Genomic DNA, 15863 nt, shown 5'->3' on the forward strand with positions numbered 1-15863 from the left:
CAAAGAAAAACAGATTGTCAATACAACCAATATACAAGTGGTAGACGAAAAAAGTTAAATAGAACATCTCGTGTTCTGAACTCTGGCTGACCCCTGAAGAAGGGTATTTAGCCGAAACGCGTAGGGTCTTTTCCGGTTCTCCTCACCATTTGTACCTGGGAGTCTTCCATATTGAGGGTGATCTGTCTTTGCATGCAATTTTTAACTTTTTTCGTCTACCATTTGTATATTGGTTGTATTGACAATCTGTTTTTCTTTGCATAAAATAAAGTTTTGATATATTTTACTCCTTAGTTGTGTTCTTCAGTGTCAAGTGGCATTCATAGTCCCAAACAATCGGGGGTATCCTCCTTTTCTCTACTTACCGGGATGATGACCATTGACACTAGGTACTAGGTGATGGGACAACAAATATCTACCAAAATCCTTATTAACTCTGAGACACGCCCACTGCAATGAAAACGCCAAAAATTGATCACCACTAGAACTGATGACTTTTAATTTAACAGAGTATAGAAAAATATTCAACCAATAAAGGAAGACAATAAAAAATGTAACTATACAAGAACGTGCCTTGTTGGTAAGGAGCACTCTGGAGCCGGGTGATCATTAAATAGTAGCATAGTAGCCCGGCTTCAAAGTGCCCGTCCATAGCAGCTTGGGGTGGGGGAGGGGCTCACACCGCACTCTCAGCTTTCAGTTTACTTTTATATTTCCCCGTCATTTCCTTCGGCAGCGGCACCAACCCCGGACATGGCACCTGACCCTCCACCTCACACATGCACTCCCTCAGGTAGTATTTCTTCGGGCCGAAGTTGGCCGGGTTGGACAGAACCATCTTCGCTTTCTCTTCGGCTTTAAGCGTTTCCCTGAAGATAGAAAGAAAAGAAGAAAAAAAGTGAAGAATATAAAGTGTATCCAAAGAGGGAAGAATGCGACTCGCTCTTCTTCCATGTGACAGCGCTGGCGTCTGGTGATTGGTTGTTCAGCCAGCTGTCACTTTGGGGGGATGTAAGAAGAGAGTCGTCAGATCAATCTAAAATAAACTGGGAGAAGGAAGGTCGGCATACTGGGTCACTCCTGAAATAAAGGATTCTGATCCTCCTCACAATCCAAGCATACGCCTGGATTGGCTGACACCGGTGCAGGAATTACATCACCCTGGTCTAAGATCCTGAACCTCAAAGAGGCTGGGGGACAAGGAAGAAGAAAGGGCGCCTCTGAGTGTAGCAGATAACACTTGAGCGGATTTACACTGGGGAAGACATGCGTCCTCACAACTTGGGGGTCTCTTCCTGATCCCGCGGCTCGTCCCGTCTTCTGGCTGTCTTTTTATTGTGTACATATATTTTATTATGCTATGTTGTTAGCTGTGACCTGGGGCTCTTCCTGTTTCAGCGTTTCTCCTCCGGTCCTCTATCAGCTGTCACTTATGGTTTTTAGTTCTTAAATTCCTGTGTCATTTCTTTTCCCCCTACTGGTCTGACGAAGGAGCACAACTGTGCATGCTCCGAAACACGTTACCGCCCCCTTACGTCATCACGCTTGGTGCGGTCCATGAGCGAGGCATGCGTTCCATCGCAGCCTCGCATTGACTCACCGCTCCTGATTGGGCTCCCCCCATTGACTTCATCTCCCTGCTGCTGGACAGTGGGAAGACTGGACGAGCCTCTGGATCAGGAAGAGACCCCCGAGTTGTGAGGACGCATGTCATCCCCAGTGTAAGTCTGCTCATTGTTTGTGTAATAAGGTGTTATCTGCTACACTCAGAGGCGCCCTTTCTTCTTCCCTTGTCTACCAGTTGGAATTGCTTCTACCATTGCCAAGAGCTGCCCTCAGTGTTAGTGCGGTACACTTGCACACCGCTGCCCTCAGTGGTAGTACGGTACACTTGCACACCTCTGCACTCAGTGGTAGTACGGTACACTTGCACACCGCTGCCCTCAAGTGTTAGTGTGGTACACTTGCACACCTCTGCACTCAGTAGTAGTGCGGTACACTTGCACACCGCTGCCCTCAAGTGTTAGTGTGGTACACTTGCACACCTCTGCACTCAGTAGTAGTGCGGTACACTTGCACACCGCTGCCCTCAAGTATTAGTGCGGTACACTTGCACACCGCTGCCCTCAAGTGTTCGTGTGGTACACTTGCACACCGTTGCCCTCAAGTGTTAGTGTGGTACACTTGCACACTGCTGCCCTCAAGTGTTAGTGCGGTACACTTGCACACCACCAGAAGTCCACCCACCTGTCTGGTTTTCCTGCCCCCACCAAGACAAAATTGAAGGACTGGTTTCTCAAGCAGAGGCGCCCAACAAACATCCCTCTCAAAGAGGCCAGTGGGAAGATGGTGGCACACACAACCCAGCAGGGAGAGCTTTTACAGGTTCCAGGGGTTTTTTCCTTTCTCTTTTCACCCCCCCCCCCCTCCTTTACCCCGGGACCTGTGGCTGACTGCCTAGTCAGCTATGACACGGGGGGGGGGGGGGGTGGAGGAGGTACCCAGGGACACCTGCTATGGGTAGAAGACCTGTTGCCAGGCCAAAAACAACAAACTGGGGAATTATCCCCACGGTGCCGGTGTTTGCAGGACACAGGAATCACAAGAACTGAGGGGGCAGCCTAGGGTGGACTGTTTTAAACTTGTGTTTCCTGCAGGAGGTGGAGCCTATCTCTCATGTGACCGTCCTGGAGGATGACTGGGGAAAAGGCAAGTACAGCTCTCCTTTTACCACTTGCCCCATATGGGCGAACCTGTACGTCCTCTACCAGACTGCAACTGCAGTCCTGACCCCAGTTTCTTTTTCAGCAAGCAAATTCTGAATAATGTAAAAGGGATACAAGCGGCTAAATAGCCCCTGGATTGCTTTTCCATATGGAGGAAGGCGTTTCCCCTCCCACCTCCTTCCCCACCACTTTCCCATTCCACCGGGAGCCCAGAACTGAAGCCGTTCGTCCCGCCGGCTGACCATAGAGAGGAGGGAGGAGTGAAAGTTTCTCCGATCATCTCCATGGTTTTTGAAACTGGAAGAAACAAGCATTTTGTCACCTCTGGATTGTTGTTTACAAGCCAATACCGGCTTTTGAACCCAGATCTCTCAGTAAAGAGTACCTGTCACTGCCCCAGCTATCACAAGGGATGTTGTTCGTCCCTTGTGACAGCAATAAAGTTGAACAAAATAAAAAAAAAAAAAAAAAAAAAACGAATTAAAAAGGCCGGTGTATTAACTTAAAACTGTGGTTGGCAATTCAAGACACATCCCCCAAGCTAAATCTACCATTAGATGGATCGAATCTCAGCCGGTTTAGTAGGGACCAGCCAAGATTCGATCCTTCCATGGGCAGGCCGGTTTTACCCAAGTTGATCCATCAATCGACTTGGGTACAACCAGCCTGTTGGATTTTGTACATGCGATTACTGCCGGCGACTATAGCCACTAGCAGTAAGCCTCGTGTTCTGCTGGCTGGGAAGGCTCCCCACTGGCAGAACACAATAGCTCTAGGGGAGGCATTCCCCCCATTAACACTGTCAGCAGGTTTATGGGTGGAAGGAAAGAAAATCAAATCATCTCTGGCCTTCCTAACACATTTCCTGGACACACATTTATCAATATGTGGCTGCAGGGCGGTTGTGGTGCGGCCCCTTTAGCTTGATTAGGTGGGAGATGGCTGCAAAGCTAAGCATCACAGCTTTGGCTCGTGAGCCCCCCATTAAAGGTAGAGGGTGATAAAAACAAAGCTTAACTGCTTGTCTTTAACATATCCTCCAACCGCAAGTCTAAATAAACCCTAAAAAAAACATGAGAGTTCCAATTCTTCACTGCAATACAAAAAAATGGTTTAAGATACAATCCCAGTCTCTGCAGCCTGCTGAGCAGTGTGAGGAGCCCTCTAGTGGTGAATAAGTAAACTGTCTCCTATGAGTCTTACTCGCTCTTCCCCAGGATCTTCTTCACGTGTTCCACAATTTCCGTGTGGCTCTTTTCCTCCATGTCAACGAGAACCTGCTCACCGTTGTCTGCCCAGGATTAAAAGAAAAAAAAAAAATGATAAGCAAACAACCTGAAATGTATACAGGAAACAAAGGCTGGGGTGGTTCATCTCTGTAAACACATCCCATCACAGTGCTAAATAGTATGGGGGGGGCCGGGGCCGGGGCCAGGGACAAATGCAGCAATTTTTATACATTGCTCTGAAGTGCAGCTTAAAGGAAACGGAATGGTTTAGGGACCGACGGCACCAGGACATTAAGAGAACTCACACACAACATACGTTGTCTCATCATTCATTGTGAATAGCAACCCAGTGCAGCACCATAACGCCTGAGCACAACCCCCCCCCCCCCCCAACTCCAACCTCTCATTTGGCCTCCCTGCATCTCCCTTCTCTTTGTCCCCCCTCTCTCTCACTTAACCCCATCTCTCTCCTTTTTTTTCACCTGTCCCCCCCCTCTCACCCCCTCTTTGTGACCCGTTCCCCTGTAGACCCCCTTCTCTCGCTCCCCTGTGGCCCCCCTTCTCTCGCTCCCCTGTCCCCATGTGGCCCCCCTTCTCTCGCTCCCCCTGTCCCCCTGTGGCCACCCTTCTCTCGCTCCCCTGTGGCCCCCTCTCTCTCTCGCTCACCTGTCCCCCTGTGGCCCCCTCTCTCTCGCTCACCTGTCCCCCTGTAGCCCCCTCTCTCTCACCTGTCCCCCTGTAGCCCCCCCTTTACCTCCCCTGTCCCCCCCTTTCCCTCGCCTGTCCCCCTGTAGCCCCCTTTCCTTCACCTGTCCCCCTGTAGCCCCCTCTCTCACCTTTCCCCCTGTAGCCCCCTTTCTGTCACCTGTCCCCCTGTAGCCCCCTTTACCTCACCTGTCCCCCTGTAGCACCCTTTCTCACCTTTCCCCCTGTAGCCCCCTTTCTGTCACCTGTCCGCCTGTAGCCCCCCTTTACCTCACCTGTCCCCCTGTAGCCCCCTTTCTCACCTTTCCCCCTGTAGCCCCCTTTCTGTCACCTGTCCGCCTGTAGCCCCCCTTTACCTCACCTGTCCCCCTGTAGCCCCCTTTCCTTCACCTGTCCCCCTGTAGCCCCCCTTGACCTTCCCCCGTAGCCCCCTGTCACCTGTCCCCCCGTAGCCCCCTTTCCCTCACCTGTCCCCCTGTAGCCCCCTTTCCCTCGCCTGTCCCCCTGTAGCCCCCTGTAGCCCCCTTTCTGTCACCTGTCCCCCTGTAGCCCCCCTTTACCTCACCTGTCCCCCTGTAGCCCCCCTTTCTCACCTTTCCCCCTGTAGCCCCCTTTCTGTCACCTGTCCGCCTGTAGCCCCCCTTTACCTCACCTGTCCCCCTGTAGCCCCCTTTCCTTCACCTGTCCCCCTGTAGCCCCCCTTGACCTTCCCCCGTAGCCCCCTGTCCCCCCGTAGCCCCCTTTCCCTCGCCTGTCCCCCTGTAGCCCCCTTTCCCTCGCCTGTCCCCCTGTAGCCCCCTTTCCCTCGCCTGTCCCCCTGTAGCCCCCTTTCCCCCTGTAGCCCCCTTTCTGTCACCTGTCCCCCTGTAGCCCCCCCTTTCTCACCTTTCCCCCTGTAGCCCCCCCTTTCTCACCTTTCCCCCTGTAGCCCCCTTTCTGTCACCTGTCCGCCTGTAGCCCCCCTTTACCTCACCTGTCCCCCTGTAGCCCCCCTTTACCTCACCTGTCCCCCTGTAGCCCCCCTTTCCTTCACCTGTCCCCCTGTAGCCCCCCTTTACCTCAGCTGTCCCCCTGTAGCCCCCTTTCCTTCACCTGTCCCCCTGTAGCCCCCCTTGACCTCCCCCCGTAGCCCCCTTTCCCTCACCTGTCCCCCTGTAGCCCCCTTTCTCTCACCTGTGGATCACTTGTTTAACTATTTAGAGAAGGCGGCTGTTAGTGATCGGTGCTGTGTACAGAGATAACAGTCAGGATGAGAACCATTACCTAAAATGAAGAAGCCATCGCTGTGGATTTTATACTCACCTAAATAAAACCGCAGGAATGGAGACGGGGTCATGTTCTTGAAGGTCACGATCTGAACCCAGGGATTCTTATACTGGATTTGAGGGATATTAAAGAACACAAAATTTCTGCAAATAAAAAGACGCGAGATAAAGCAGAGTCTTTTGTAATGGTGATCAGTATGAGACTGCGATGTCTCAGCTTGTATGGACTTCAGTGATGCAATATCAAAAAATACCCACAAGGGGGCACCCTCTATAAGCTCACACACCCCCCACACTCACCCATGACTCCCATATGAGCTCAAACATGGCCTCAGAGATCACAGCTGTCCTTGCTCTGAAGTAACACAGCTTACACTCAACTCTTCATCCCAAAATGACCTCACACTTACCTGGTGACCCCACAGGACCTCGCGCTCATGCAGCGGCCCCCATAGGGCATTGCCCTTGTCCTGCAACCCCATGCTTATTCTGAAGCCCCAAATGACCTCACACTCATCCCATGATCCTATATAACAACACATTAATCCGGCAGCTTCATAGGACCTCACACTCCTACCCCGGGACCACGTGACCTCACACTCCTACCCCGGGACCACGTGACCTCACACTCCTACCCTGGGGTCCACGTGACCTCACACTCCTACCCTGGGGCCCACGTGACCTCACACTCCTACCCTGGGGCCCACGTGACCTCACACTCCTACCCTGGGGCCCACGTGACCTCACACTCCTACCCTGGGGCCCACGTGACCTCACACTCCTACCCTGGGGCCCACGTGACCTCACACTCCTACCCTGGGGCCCACGTGACCTCACACTCCTACCCTGGGGCCCACGTGACCTCACACTCCTACCCTGGGGCCCACGTGACCTCACACTCATACCCTGGGGCCCACGTGACCTCACACTCCTACCCTGGGGCCCACGTGACCTCACACTCATACCCTGGGGCCCACGTGACCTCACACTCATACCCTGGGGCCCACGTGACCTCACACTCCTACCCTGGGGCCCACATGACCTCACACTCCTACCCTGGGGCCCACATGACCTCACACTCCTACCCTGGGGCCCACATGACCTCACACTCATACCCTGGGGCCCACATGACCTCACACTCATACCCTGGGGCCCACATGACCTCACACTCATACCCTGGGGCCCACATGACCTCACACTCATACCCTGGGGCCCACATGACCTCACACTCATACCCTGGGGCCCACATGACCTCACACTCATACCCTGGGGCCCACATGACCTCACACTCATACCCTGGGGCCCACATGACCTCACACTCATACCCTGGGGCCCACATGACCTCACACTCATACCCTGGGGCCCACATGACCTCACACTCATACCCTGGGGCCCACATGACCTCACACTCATACCCTGGGGCCCACATGACCTCACACTCATACCCTGGGGCCCACATGACCTCACACTCCTACCCCGGGCCCACATGACCTCACACTCCTACCCCGGGCCCACATGACCTCACACTCATACCCCGGGCCCACATGACCTCACACTCATACCCCGGGCCCACATGACCTCACACTCATACCCCGGGCCCACATGACCTCACACTCATACCCCGGGCCCACATGACCTCACACTCATACCCCGGGCCCACATGACCTCACACTCATACCCCGGGCCCACATGACCTCACACTCATACCCCGGGCCCACATGACCTCACACTCATACCCCGGGCCCACATGACCTCACACTCATACCCCGGGCCCACATGACCTCACACTCATACCCTGGGCCCACATGACCTCACACTCATACCCTGGGCCCACATGACCTCACACTCATACCCTGGGCCCACATGACCTCACACTCATACCCTGGGTCCACATGACCTCACACTCATACCCCGGGCCCACATGACCTCACACTCATACCCCGGGCCCACATGACCTCACACTCATACCCCGGGCCCACATGACCTCACACTCATACCCCGGGCCCACATGACCTCACACTCATACCCTGGGCCCACATGACCTCACACTCATACCCTGGGCCCACATGACCTCACACTCATACCCTGGGCCCACATGACCTCACACTCATACCCTGGGTCCACATGACCTCACAGTTGTCCCGTAGCCTCATACGACATCAGACTCTTCATGGGGCCCCATATGACCGCCCACTCATTCTGCAGCACGTAGGACCTCACACTTCTCCTATTTGACCACACTCTCATTCTCTTGTTCCCTTGCCCCATGTGATCTCATGCTCATCCCACAGCCCCACATGACCTCATAGTCCTGTATGACATCACACTCATTCTGTGGGCCTCATACGACGTCACGCTTATTCAGCGGCCCTATATGACTTCACACCCATCCAGAGGCCCACATATGAAGGTGCGCTCGTCACACAGCCGTATCTCACTCTCCTTCTGACCTCTATGAGCCAACATTCACAGTGCTCCATCTCTGTGGCTGCTTAGGGCCTCACCATGTCCCAGAAGCCCATCTGGTCCCATGCTTGCCCTCTTTTCTTCATTCCTACCGGTCTGCGCTCTCTGAGTTCACCCTGCCTGCTCTCCTCTCTCTCACCCGGCCCCCTGTGGTCCCTCTCTCTCTCTATCACCTGGCCGCCAGTGGTCCCCCTCTCTCTCACCCGGCCCCCTGTGGTCTCTCTCTCACCTGGCTGCTTGTGGCCCCCCTCTCTCTCTCTCTCACCTGGCTGCCAGTGGCCCCCCCCTCTCTCTCTCACCTGGCTGCCAGTGGCCCCCCCCTCTCTCTCACCTGGCTGCCAGTGGCCCCCCCCTCTCTCTCACCTGGCTGCCAGTGGCCCCCTCTCTCCCTCACCTGGCTGCCAGTGGCCCCCCTCTCTCCCTCACCTGGCTGCCAGTGGCCCCCCTCTCTCCCTCACCTGGCTGCCAGTGGCCCCCCTCTCTCTCTCACCTGGCCGCTTGTGGCCCCCCTCTCTCTCTCACCTGGCTGCCAGTGGCCCCCCTCTCTCCCTCACCTGGCTGCCAGTGGCCCCCCTCTCTCTCTCACCTGGCCGCCTGTGGCCCCCCTCTCTCTCACCTGGCCGCCTGTGGCCCCCCAATCTCTCTCACCTGGCCGCCTGTGGCCCCCCTCTCTCTCTCTCACCTGGCCGCCTGTGGCCCCCCTCTCTCTCACCTGGCCGCCTGTGGCCCCCCTCTCTCTCACCTGGCCGCCTGTGGCCCCCCTCTCTCTCTCTCACCTGGCCGCCTGTGGCCCCCCTCTCTCTCTCACCTGGCCGCCTGTGGCCCCCTCTCTCTCTCACCTGGCCGCCTGTGGCCCCCTCTCTCTCTCACACCTGGCCGCCTGTGGCCCCCCTCTCTCTCTCACCTGGCCGCCTGTGGCCCCCCTCTCTCACACCTGGCCCCCTGTGCCCCTCTCTCTCTCACACCTGGCCGCCTGTGGCCCCCCTCTCTCTCTCACCTGGCCGCCTGTGGCCCCCCTCTCTCACACCTGGCCCCCTGTGCCCCCTCTCTCTCTCACACCTGGCCGCCTGTGGCCCCCCTCTCTCTCACCTGGCCGCCTGTGGCCCCCTCTCTCTCTCTCTCTCTCTCTCTCTCTCTCTCTCTCACCTGGCCGCCTGTGGCCCCCCTCTCTCTCTCTCACCTGGCCGCCTGTGGCCCCCCTCTCTCTCTCACACCTGGCCGCCTGTGGCCCCCCTCTCTCTCTCTCACCTGGCCGCCTGTGGCCCCCCTCTCTCTCTCTCACCTTGCCGCCTGTGGCCCCCCTCTCTCTCACCTGGCCGCCTGTGGCCCCCCTCTCTCTCACCTGGCCGCCTGTGGCCCCCCCTCTCTCTCTCACCTGGCCGCCTGTGGCCCCCCCCTCTCTCTCTCACCTGGCCGCCTGTGGCCCCCTCTCTCTCTCACACCTGGCCGCCTGTGGCCCCCCTCTCTCTCTCACCTGGCCGCCTGTGGCCCCCCTCTCTCACACCTGGCCCCCTGTGCCCCCCTCTCTCTCTCACACCTGGCCGCCTGTGGCCCCCCTCTCTCTCTCACCTGGCCGCCTGTGGCCCCCCTCTCTCTCTCACCTGGCCCCCTGTGCCCCCTCTCTCTCTCACACCTGGCCGCCTGTGGCCCCCCTCTCTCTCACCTGGCCGCCTGTGGCCCCCTCTCTCTCTCTCTCTCACCTGGCCCCCTGTGGCCCCCTCTCTCTCTCTCTCTCTCTCTCTCTCTCTCTCTCTCACCTGGCCGCCTGTGGCCCCCCTCTCTCTCTCTCACCTGGCCGCCTGTGGCCCCCCTCTCTCTCACCTGGCCGCCTGTGGCCCCCCTCTCTCTCACCTGGCCGCCTGTGGCCCCCCTCTCTCTCACCTGGCCGCCTGTGGCCCCCTCTCTCTCTCTCTCACCTGGCCGCCTGTGGCCCCCCTCTCTCTCTCACCTGGCCGCCTGTGGCCCCCTCTCTCTCTCACCTGGCCGCCTGTGGCCCCCTCTCTCTCTCACACCTGGCCGCCTGTGGCCCCCCTCTCTCACACCTGGCCGCCTGTGGCCCCCCTCTCTCTCACCTGGCCGCCTGTGGCCCCCCTCTCTCTAACCTGGCCGCCTGTGGCCCCCCTCTCTCTCTCACCTGGCCGCCTGTGGCCCCCTCTCTCTCTCACCTGGCCGCCTGTGGCCCCCTCTCTCTCTCACACCTGGCCGCCTGTGGCCCCCCTCTCTCACACCTGGCCGCCTGTGGCCCCCCTCTCTCTCACCTGGCCGCCTGTGGCCCCCTCTCTCTCTCTCACCTGGCCGCCTGTGGCCCCCCTCTCTCTCTCTCACCTGGCCGCCTGTGGCCCCCTCTCTCTCTCACCTGGCCGCCTGTGGCCCCCTCTCTCTCTCACCTGGCCGCCTGTGGCCCCCTCTCTCTCTCACACCTGGCCGCCTGTGGCCCCCCTCTCTCTCACCTGGCCGCCTGTGGGCCCCCTCTCTCTCTCGGCGCCCTCCTCTCTCTCTCTCTCACCTGGCCCCCTGTGGCCCCCTCTCTCTCTCTCTCTCTCACCTGGCCGCCTGTGGCCCCCCTCTCTCTCTCTCACCTGGCCGCCTGTGGCCCCCCTCTCTCTCTCTCACCTGGCCGCCTGTGGCCCCCCTCTCTCTCTCTCACCTGGCCGCCTGTGGCCCCCTCTCTCTCTCTCTCTCTCTCTCTCACCTGGCCCCCTGTGGCCCCCTCTCTCTCACCTGGCCGCCTGTGGCCCCCCTCTCTCTCTCTCACCTGGCCGCCTGTGGCCCCCCTCTCTCTCTCTCACCTGGCCCCCTGTGGCCCCCTCTCTCTCTCTCTCACCTGGCCGCCTGTGGCCCCCCTCTCTCTCTCACCTGGCCGCCTGTGGCCCCCTCTCTCTCTCACCTGGCCGCCTGTGGCCCCCTCTCTCTCTCACACCTGGCCGCCTGTGGCCCCCCTCTCTCACACCTGGCCGCCTGTGGCCCCCCTCTCTCACACCTGGCCGCCTGTGGCCCCCCTCTCTCTCACCTGGCCGCCTGTGGCCCCCCTCTCTCTCTCTCACCTGGCCGCCTGTGGCCCCCTCTCTCTCTCACCTGGCCGCCTGTGGCCCCCTCTCTCTCTCACACCTGGCCGCCTGTGGCCCCCTCTCTCTCACACCTGGCCGCCTGTGGCCCCCCTCTCTCTCACCTGGCCCGCCTGTGGCCCCTCTCTCTCTCCCCTGGCCGCCTGTGGCCCCCTCTCTCTCTCTCTCACCTGGCCGCCTGTGGCCCCCTCTTCTCTCTCACCTGGCCGCCTGTGGCCCCCTCTCTCTCTCACCTGGCCGCCTGTGGCCCCCTCTCTCTCTCACACCTGGCCGCCTGTGGCCCCCCTCTCTCTCACCTGGCCGCCTGTGGCCCCCTCTCTCTCTCTCTCTCTCTCTCTCACCTGGCCCCCTGTGGCCCCCTCTCTCTCTCTCTCTCTCTCACCTGGCCGCCTGTGGCCCCCCTCTCTCTCTCTCACCTGGCCGCCTGTGGCCCCCCTCTCTCTCTCTCACCTGGCCGCCTGTGGCCCCCCTCTCTCTCTCTCACCTGGCCGCCTGTGGCCCCCCTCTCTCTCTCTCACCTGGCCGCCTGTGGCCCCCTCTCTCTCTCTCTCTCTCTCTCACCTGGCCGCCTGTGGCCCCCCTCTCTCTCTTCTCTCTCTCACCTGGCCGCCTGTGGCCCCCCTCTCTCTCTCTCACCTGGCCGCCTGTGGCCCCCCTCTCTCTCTCTCACCTGGCCGCCTGTGGCCCCCTCTCTCTCTCTCACCTGGCCGCCTGTGGCCCCCCTCTCTCTCTCTCACCTGGCCGCCTGTGGCCCCCTCTCTCTCTCTCTCTCTCACCTGGCCCCCTGTGGCCCCCTCTCTCTCTCTCTCTCTCACCTGGCCCCCTGTGGCCCCCTCTCTCTCTCTCTCTCTCACCTGCCCGCCTGTGGCCCCCTCTCTCTCTCTCTCTCACCTGGCCGCCTGTGGCCCCCCTCTCTCTCTCTCACCTGGCCGCCTGTGGCCCCCCTCTCTCTCTCTCACCTGGCCGCCTGTGGCCCCCTCTCTCTCTCTCTCTCACCTGGCCCCCTGTGGCCCCCCTATCTCTCTCACCTGGCTGCTTGTGACCCCCCTATCTCACACCTAGTCCCCTGTGGCCCCTCTCTCTCCCCTTGGTGTTGTAGTTGACAGTCATGATGCGGACCGGATCCCTGAAGACGATCTCCCCACTCTGCAGATATTGGAGGGTCCGGCGGATCGGGAATCTCCCCTTCATCGGCATCTTCAGGACATCAGCAATGGAGCCGCACTGCACGCCGGGAACTGCCCTCCGCCCCGGGGCATCATGGGAGACAACCTCTGACAGCTGGGCGCGGGGCATGCCGGGATATGTAGTCACATTGTATCTCCGGTGTCCTGTCGAATAATGCATGCGCAGTACGTGACGTCAGGCGCTGTCACTGCATACAATGTATCGGCTGCCAGAGGGTCACGTGTCTGGTATGGAATCCGGAGCAGCCAATGGATCGCGACCACTGAGAGTGACATTTCCTCTTCATAGATCGGAGAGTGAAGGAAGCGGATTTCTGATTGGTTGCTCAGGGATACAGCACCTCTCTGATTGGTTGCTCAGGGATACAGCACCTCTCTGATTGGTTGCTCAGGGATACAGCGCCTCTCGTGTTTCATGTCACTGCTCTGTACAATGGAGGGGAGGTGTCAGCCATGAAATTAATATAGTTGATCAGGAGGAGGAGTCTGCTTCACTTCCCACCAATCACTGACCAGCTTGCCTGAAAACTAACCAATGAGGATGATCTCTGGGAATTTACAGAGATATAAAAGATACACATGTCCTGAGGACACTTTCGCACCATTCTTTCTGTGGCCTGTCACCTGCCCCCCCCCACCCCACCCCACCCCATCTTGTGGCCCCTCTCGCACTTGCCCCCCTGTTCCTTGGACCCTCTCTCACCTGCCCCCCCCCATCCGTGGACCCTCTCTCTCACCTGCCCCCCAGGCTCCATGGCCCCCTCACCCACCTGCCCCCCCCGTCCTGTGGACCCTCTCTCACCTGCCCCCTCCCTGTGGACCCTCACCCACCTGCCCCCCCGTCCTGTGGACCCTCTCTCTCACCTGCCCCCCCTCCCTGTGGACCCTCTCACCTGCCCATCGTGTGGCCCCTCTCCCACCTGCCCCCCCCTGCTCTATGGCTCCTCTCCCACCTGCCCCCCCCATCCGTGGACCCTCTCTCTCATCTGCCACCCCCCCCCTGATCCGTGGACCCTCCCTCTGACCTGCCCCCCGGGCTCTATGGCCCCCCTCACCCACCTGCCCCCCTGTCCTGTGGACCCTCTCTCTCACCTGCCCCCCCCCCGTCCTGTGGACCCTCTCTCACCTGCCCCCTCCCTGTGGACCCTCTCACCTGCCCATCGTGTGGCCCCCTCTCCCACCTGCCCCCTCCTGCCCCCCCCCTGCTCTATGGCCCCTCTCCCACCTGCCCCCCCCCATCCGTGGACCCTCTCTCTCACCTGCCGCCCCCCCCCCCCAATCCGTGGACCCTCCCTCTGACCTGCCCCCCGGGCTCTATGGCCCCCTCACCCACCTGCCCCCCTGTCCTGTGGACCCTCTCTCTCACCTGCCCCCCCTCCCTGTGGACCCTCTCACCTGCCCATCGTGTGGCCCCTCTCCCACCTGCCCCCCCCATCCGTGGACCCTCGCTCTCACCTGCCGCCCCCCCCCCCCAATCCGTGGACCCTCCCTCTGACCTGCCCCCCGGGCTCTATGGCCCCCTCACCCACCTGCCCCCCTGTCCTGTGGACCCTCTCTCTCACCTGCCCCCCCCCCCCCGTCCTGTGGACCCTCTCTCACCTGCCCATCGTGTGGCCCCTCTCCCACCTGCCCCCTCCCCCTGCTCTATGGCCCCTCTCCCACCTGCCCCCCCCATCCGTGGACCCTCTCTCTCACCTGCCGCCCCCCCCCAATCCGTGGACCCTCCCTCTGACCTGCCCCCCGGGCTCTATGGCCCCCTCACCCACCTGCCCCTCCCCGTCCTGTGGACCCTCTCTCTCACCTGCCCCCCCCCCGTCCTGTGGACCCTCTCTCACCTGCCCCCTCCCTGTGGACCCTCTCACCTGCCCATCGTGTGGCCCCTCTCCCACCTGCCCCCCCTGCTCTATGGCCCCTCTCCCACCTGCCCCCCCCCATCCGTGGACCCTCTCTCTCACCTGCCCCCCCCCCGTCCTGTGGACCCTCTCTCACCTGCCCCCTCCCTGTGGACCCTCTCACCTGCCCATCGTGTGGCCCCTCTCCCACCTGCCCCCCCTGCTCTATGGCCCCTCTCCCACCTGCCCCCCCCCATCCGTGGACCCTCTCTCTCACCTGCCCCGTCCCCCCGTCCTGTGGACCCTCTCACCTGCCCCCCCCCCGTTCTATGGACCCTCCCTCACCTGCCCCACCCAATCCGTGGACCCTCTCTCTCACCTGCCCCCCGTCCTGTGGACCCCCTCTCTCCTGCCCCCCCCCATTCTATGGCCCCTCTCTCACCTGCCCCACCCCATCCGTGGACCCTCTTTCTCACCTGCCCCCCCCCATCCCCGTCCTGTGTATCCTCTCTCTCACCTGCCCCCCGTCCTGTGGACCCTCTGTCACCTGCCCTGCCCCCCCCCCCGTTCTATGGCCCCTCTCTCACCTGCCCCCCCTATCCGTGGACCCTCTCTCTCTCACCTGGCTTCCTTCACTCATCTGGACCCCCTTTGCTCCCCCTCTCCCTCACCTGGCCCTCTGTAGCACCCCTCCCCCCAAATGGCAGCCTTTTCTAGAATTTGCTCGCTTTCCGGCTGCCATGCTAATCCAGTGGCTTCAATCATTTATCAGGACAAGTCTGCCACAAAGCCAGTTCACCAATAACATCAGACTGACTGTTGATGTGTTCAGGAACTCCTTCCCGGCCCCACAAGTCGGGGTTCCCAGATCACCCGTGTAAAGGAGCCGGGAAGGCTATTGTAATACATCAAGGACTGGATACAATCCAGAAAACCCGAACCAGTGTGTGCTGTGCAGCAAGTTACAGGTGAAGCTCTCCAATCAGCAGGGAACATACACTTGGCTGATTGGAGAGATCTGGCTCTGGTTCAGCAGGGGGCGTGTCAGACCTCTGCAGAGAGACCACTGCTTTCACAGAGAGCAAAAGCCTATCCCTTGCAAGCATGCTGCAGAGAAGGACCCTTTCAATCTGTGTGGAAGCAGTGGTCTCTCAGCAAAGGTCCAGTATGCCCCTGCGGAGTCCTAGCTTAGGCAGGCCATAGATGATGCAGTTTTCTTTCTTGCAAGCTAGCGTGATTCTCCCATCAACAGTCATTGTTGATGGGAGAATGACACCTGTGAAACTATTGTGTTCTCCTGGCGGGGCGCACAGGGAGCCGTTCTGGTAGGGAGAACACAGTGGAGCCTTCTGAGTCCCTGGCTTGCTACAGGAGGCAGCCTGAGTGCA

At 59.8% G+C, this 15863-nt stretch overlaps 1 protein-coding gene across 1 annotated transcript; it reads right to left on the reverse strand.

The window, feature by feature from the left end:
- Positions 1-480: 480 nt before the first annotated feature.
- On the reverse strand, positions 481-12723 carry MRPS25 (mitochondrial ribosomal protein S25). Its single transcript, XM_082264728.1, has 4 exons — positions 12508-12723; positions 5963-6069; positions 3930-4017; positions 481-869 (listed from the first exon to the last, which is right to left on the reverse strand). Exons 1-4 carry the CDS (start codon positions 12651-12653, stop codon positions 677-679), a joined length of 534 nt encoding a protein of 177 aa, XP_082120854.1. The 5' UTR covers positions 12654-12723; the 3' UTR covers positions 481-676.
- Between the last annotated feature and the right edge of the window lie 3140 nt (positions 12724-15863).

The sequence above is a fragment of the Pelophylax lessonae genome, assembly GCF_965119305.1.
Source record: "Pelophylax lessonae genome assembly, chromosome: 8".
NCBI classification, from domain to species: Eukaryota; Metazoa; Chordata; class Amphibia; order Anura; family Ranidae; genus Pelophylax; species Pelophylax lessonae.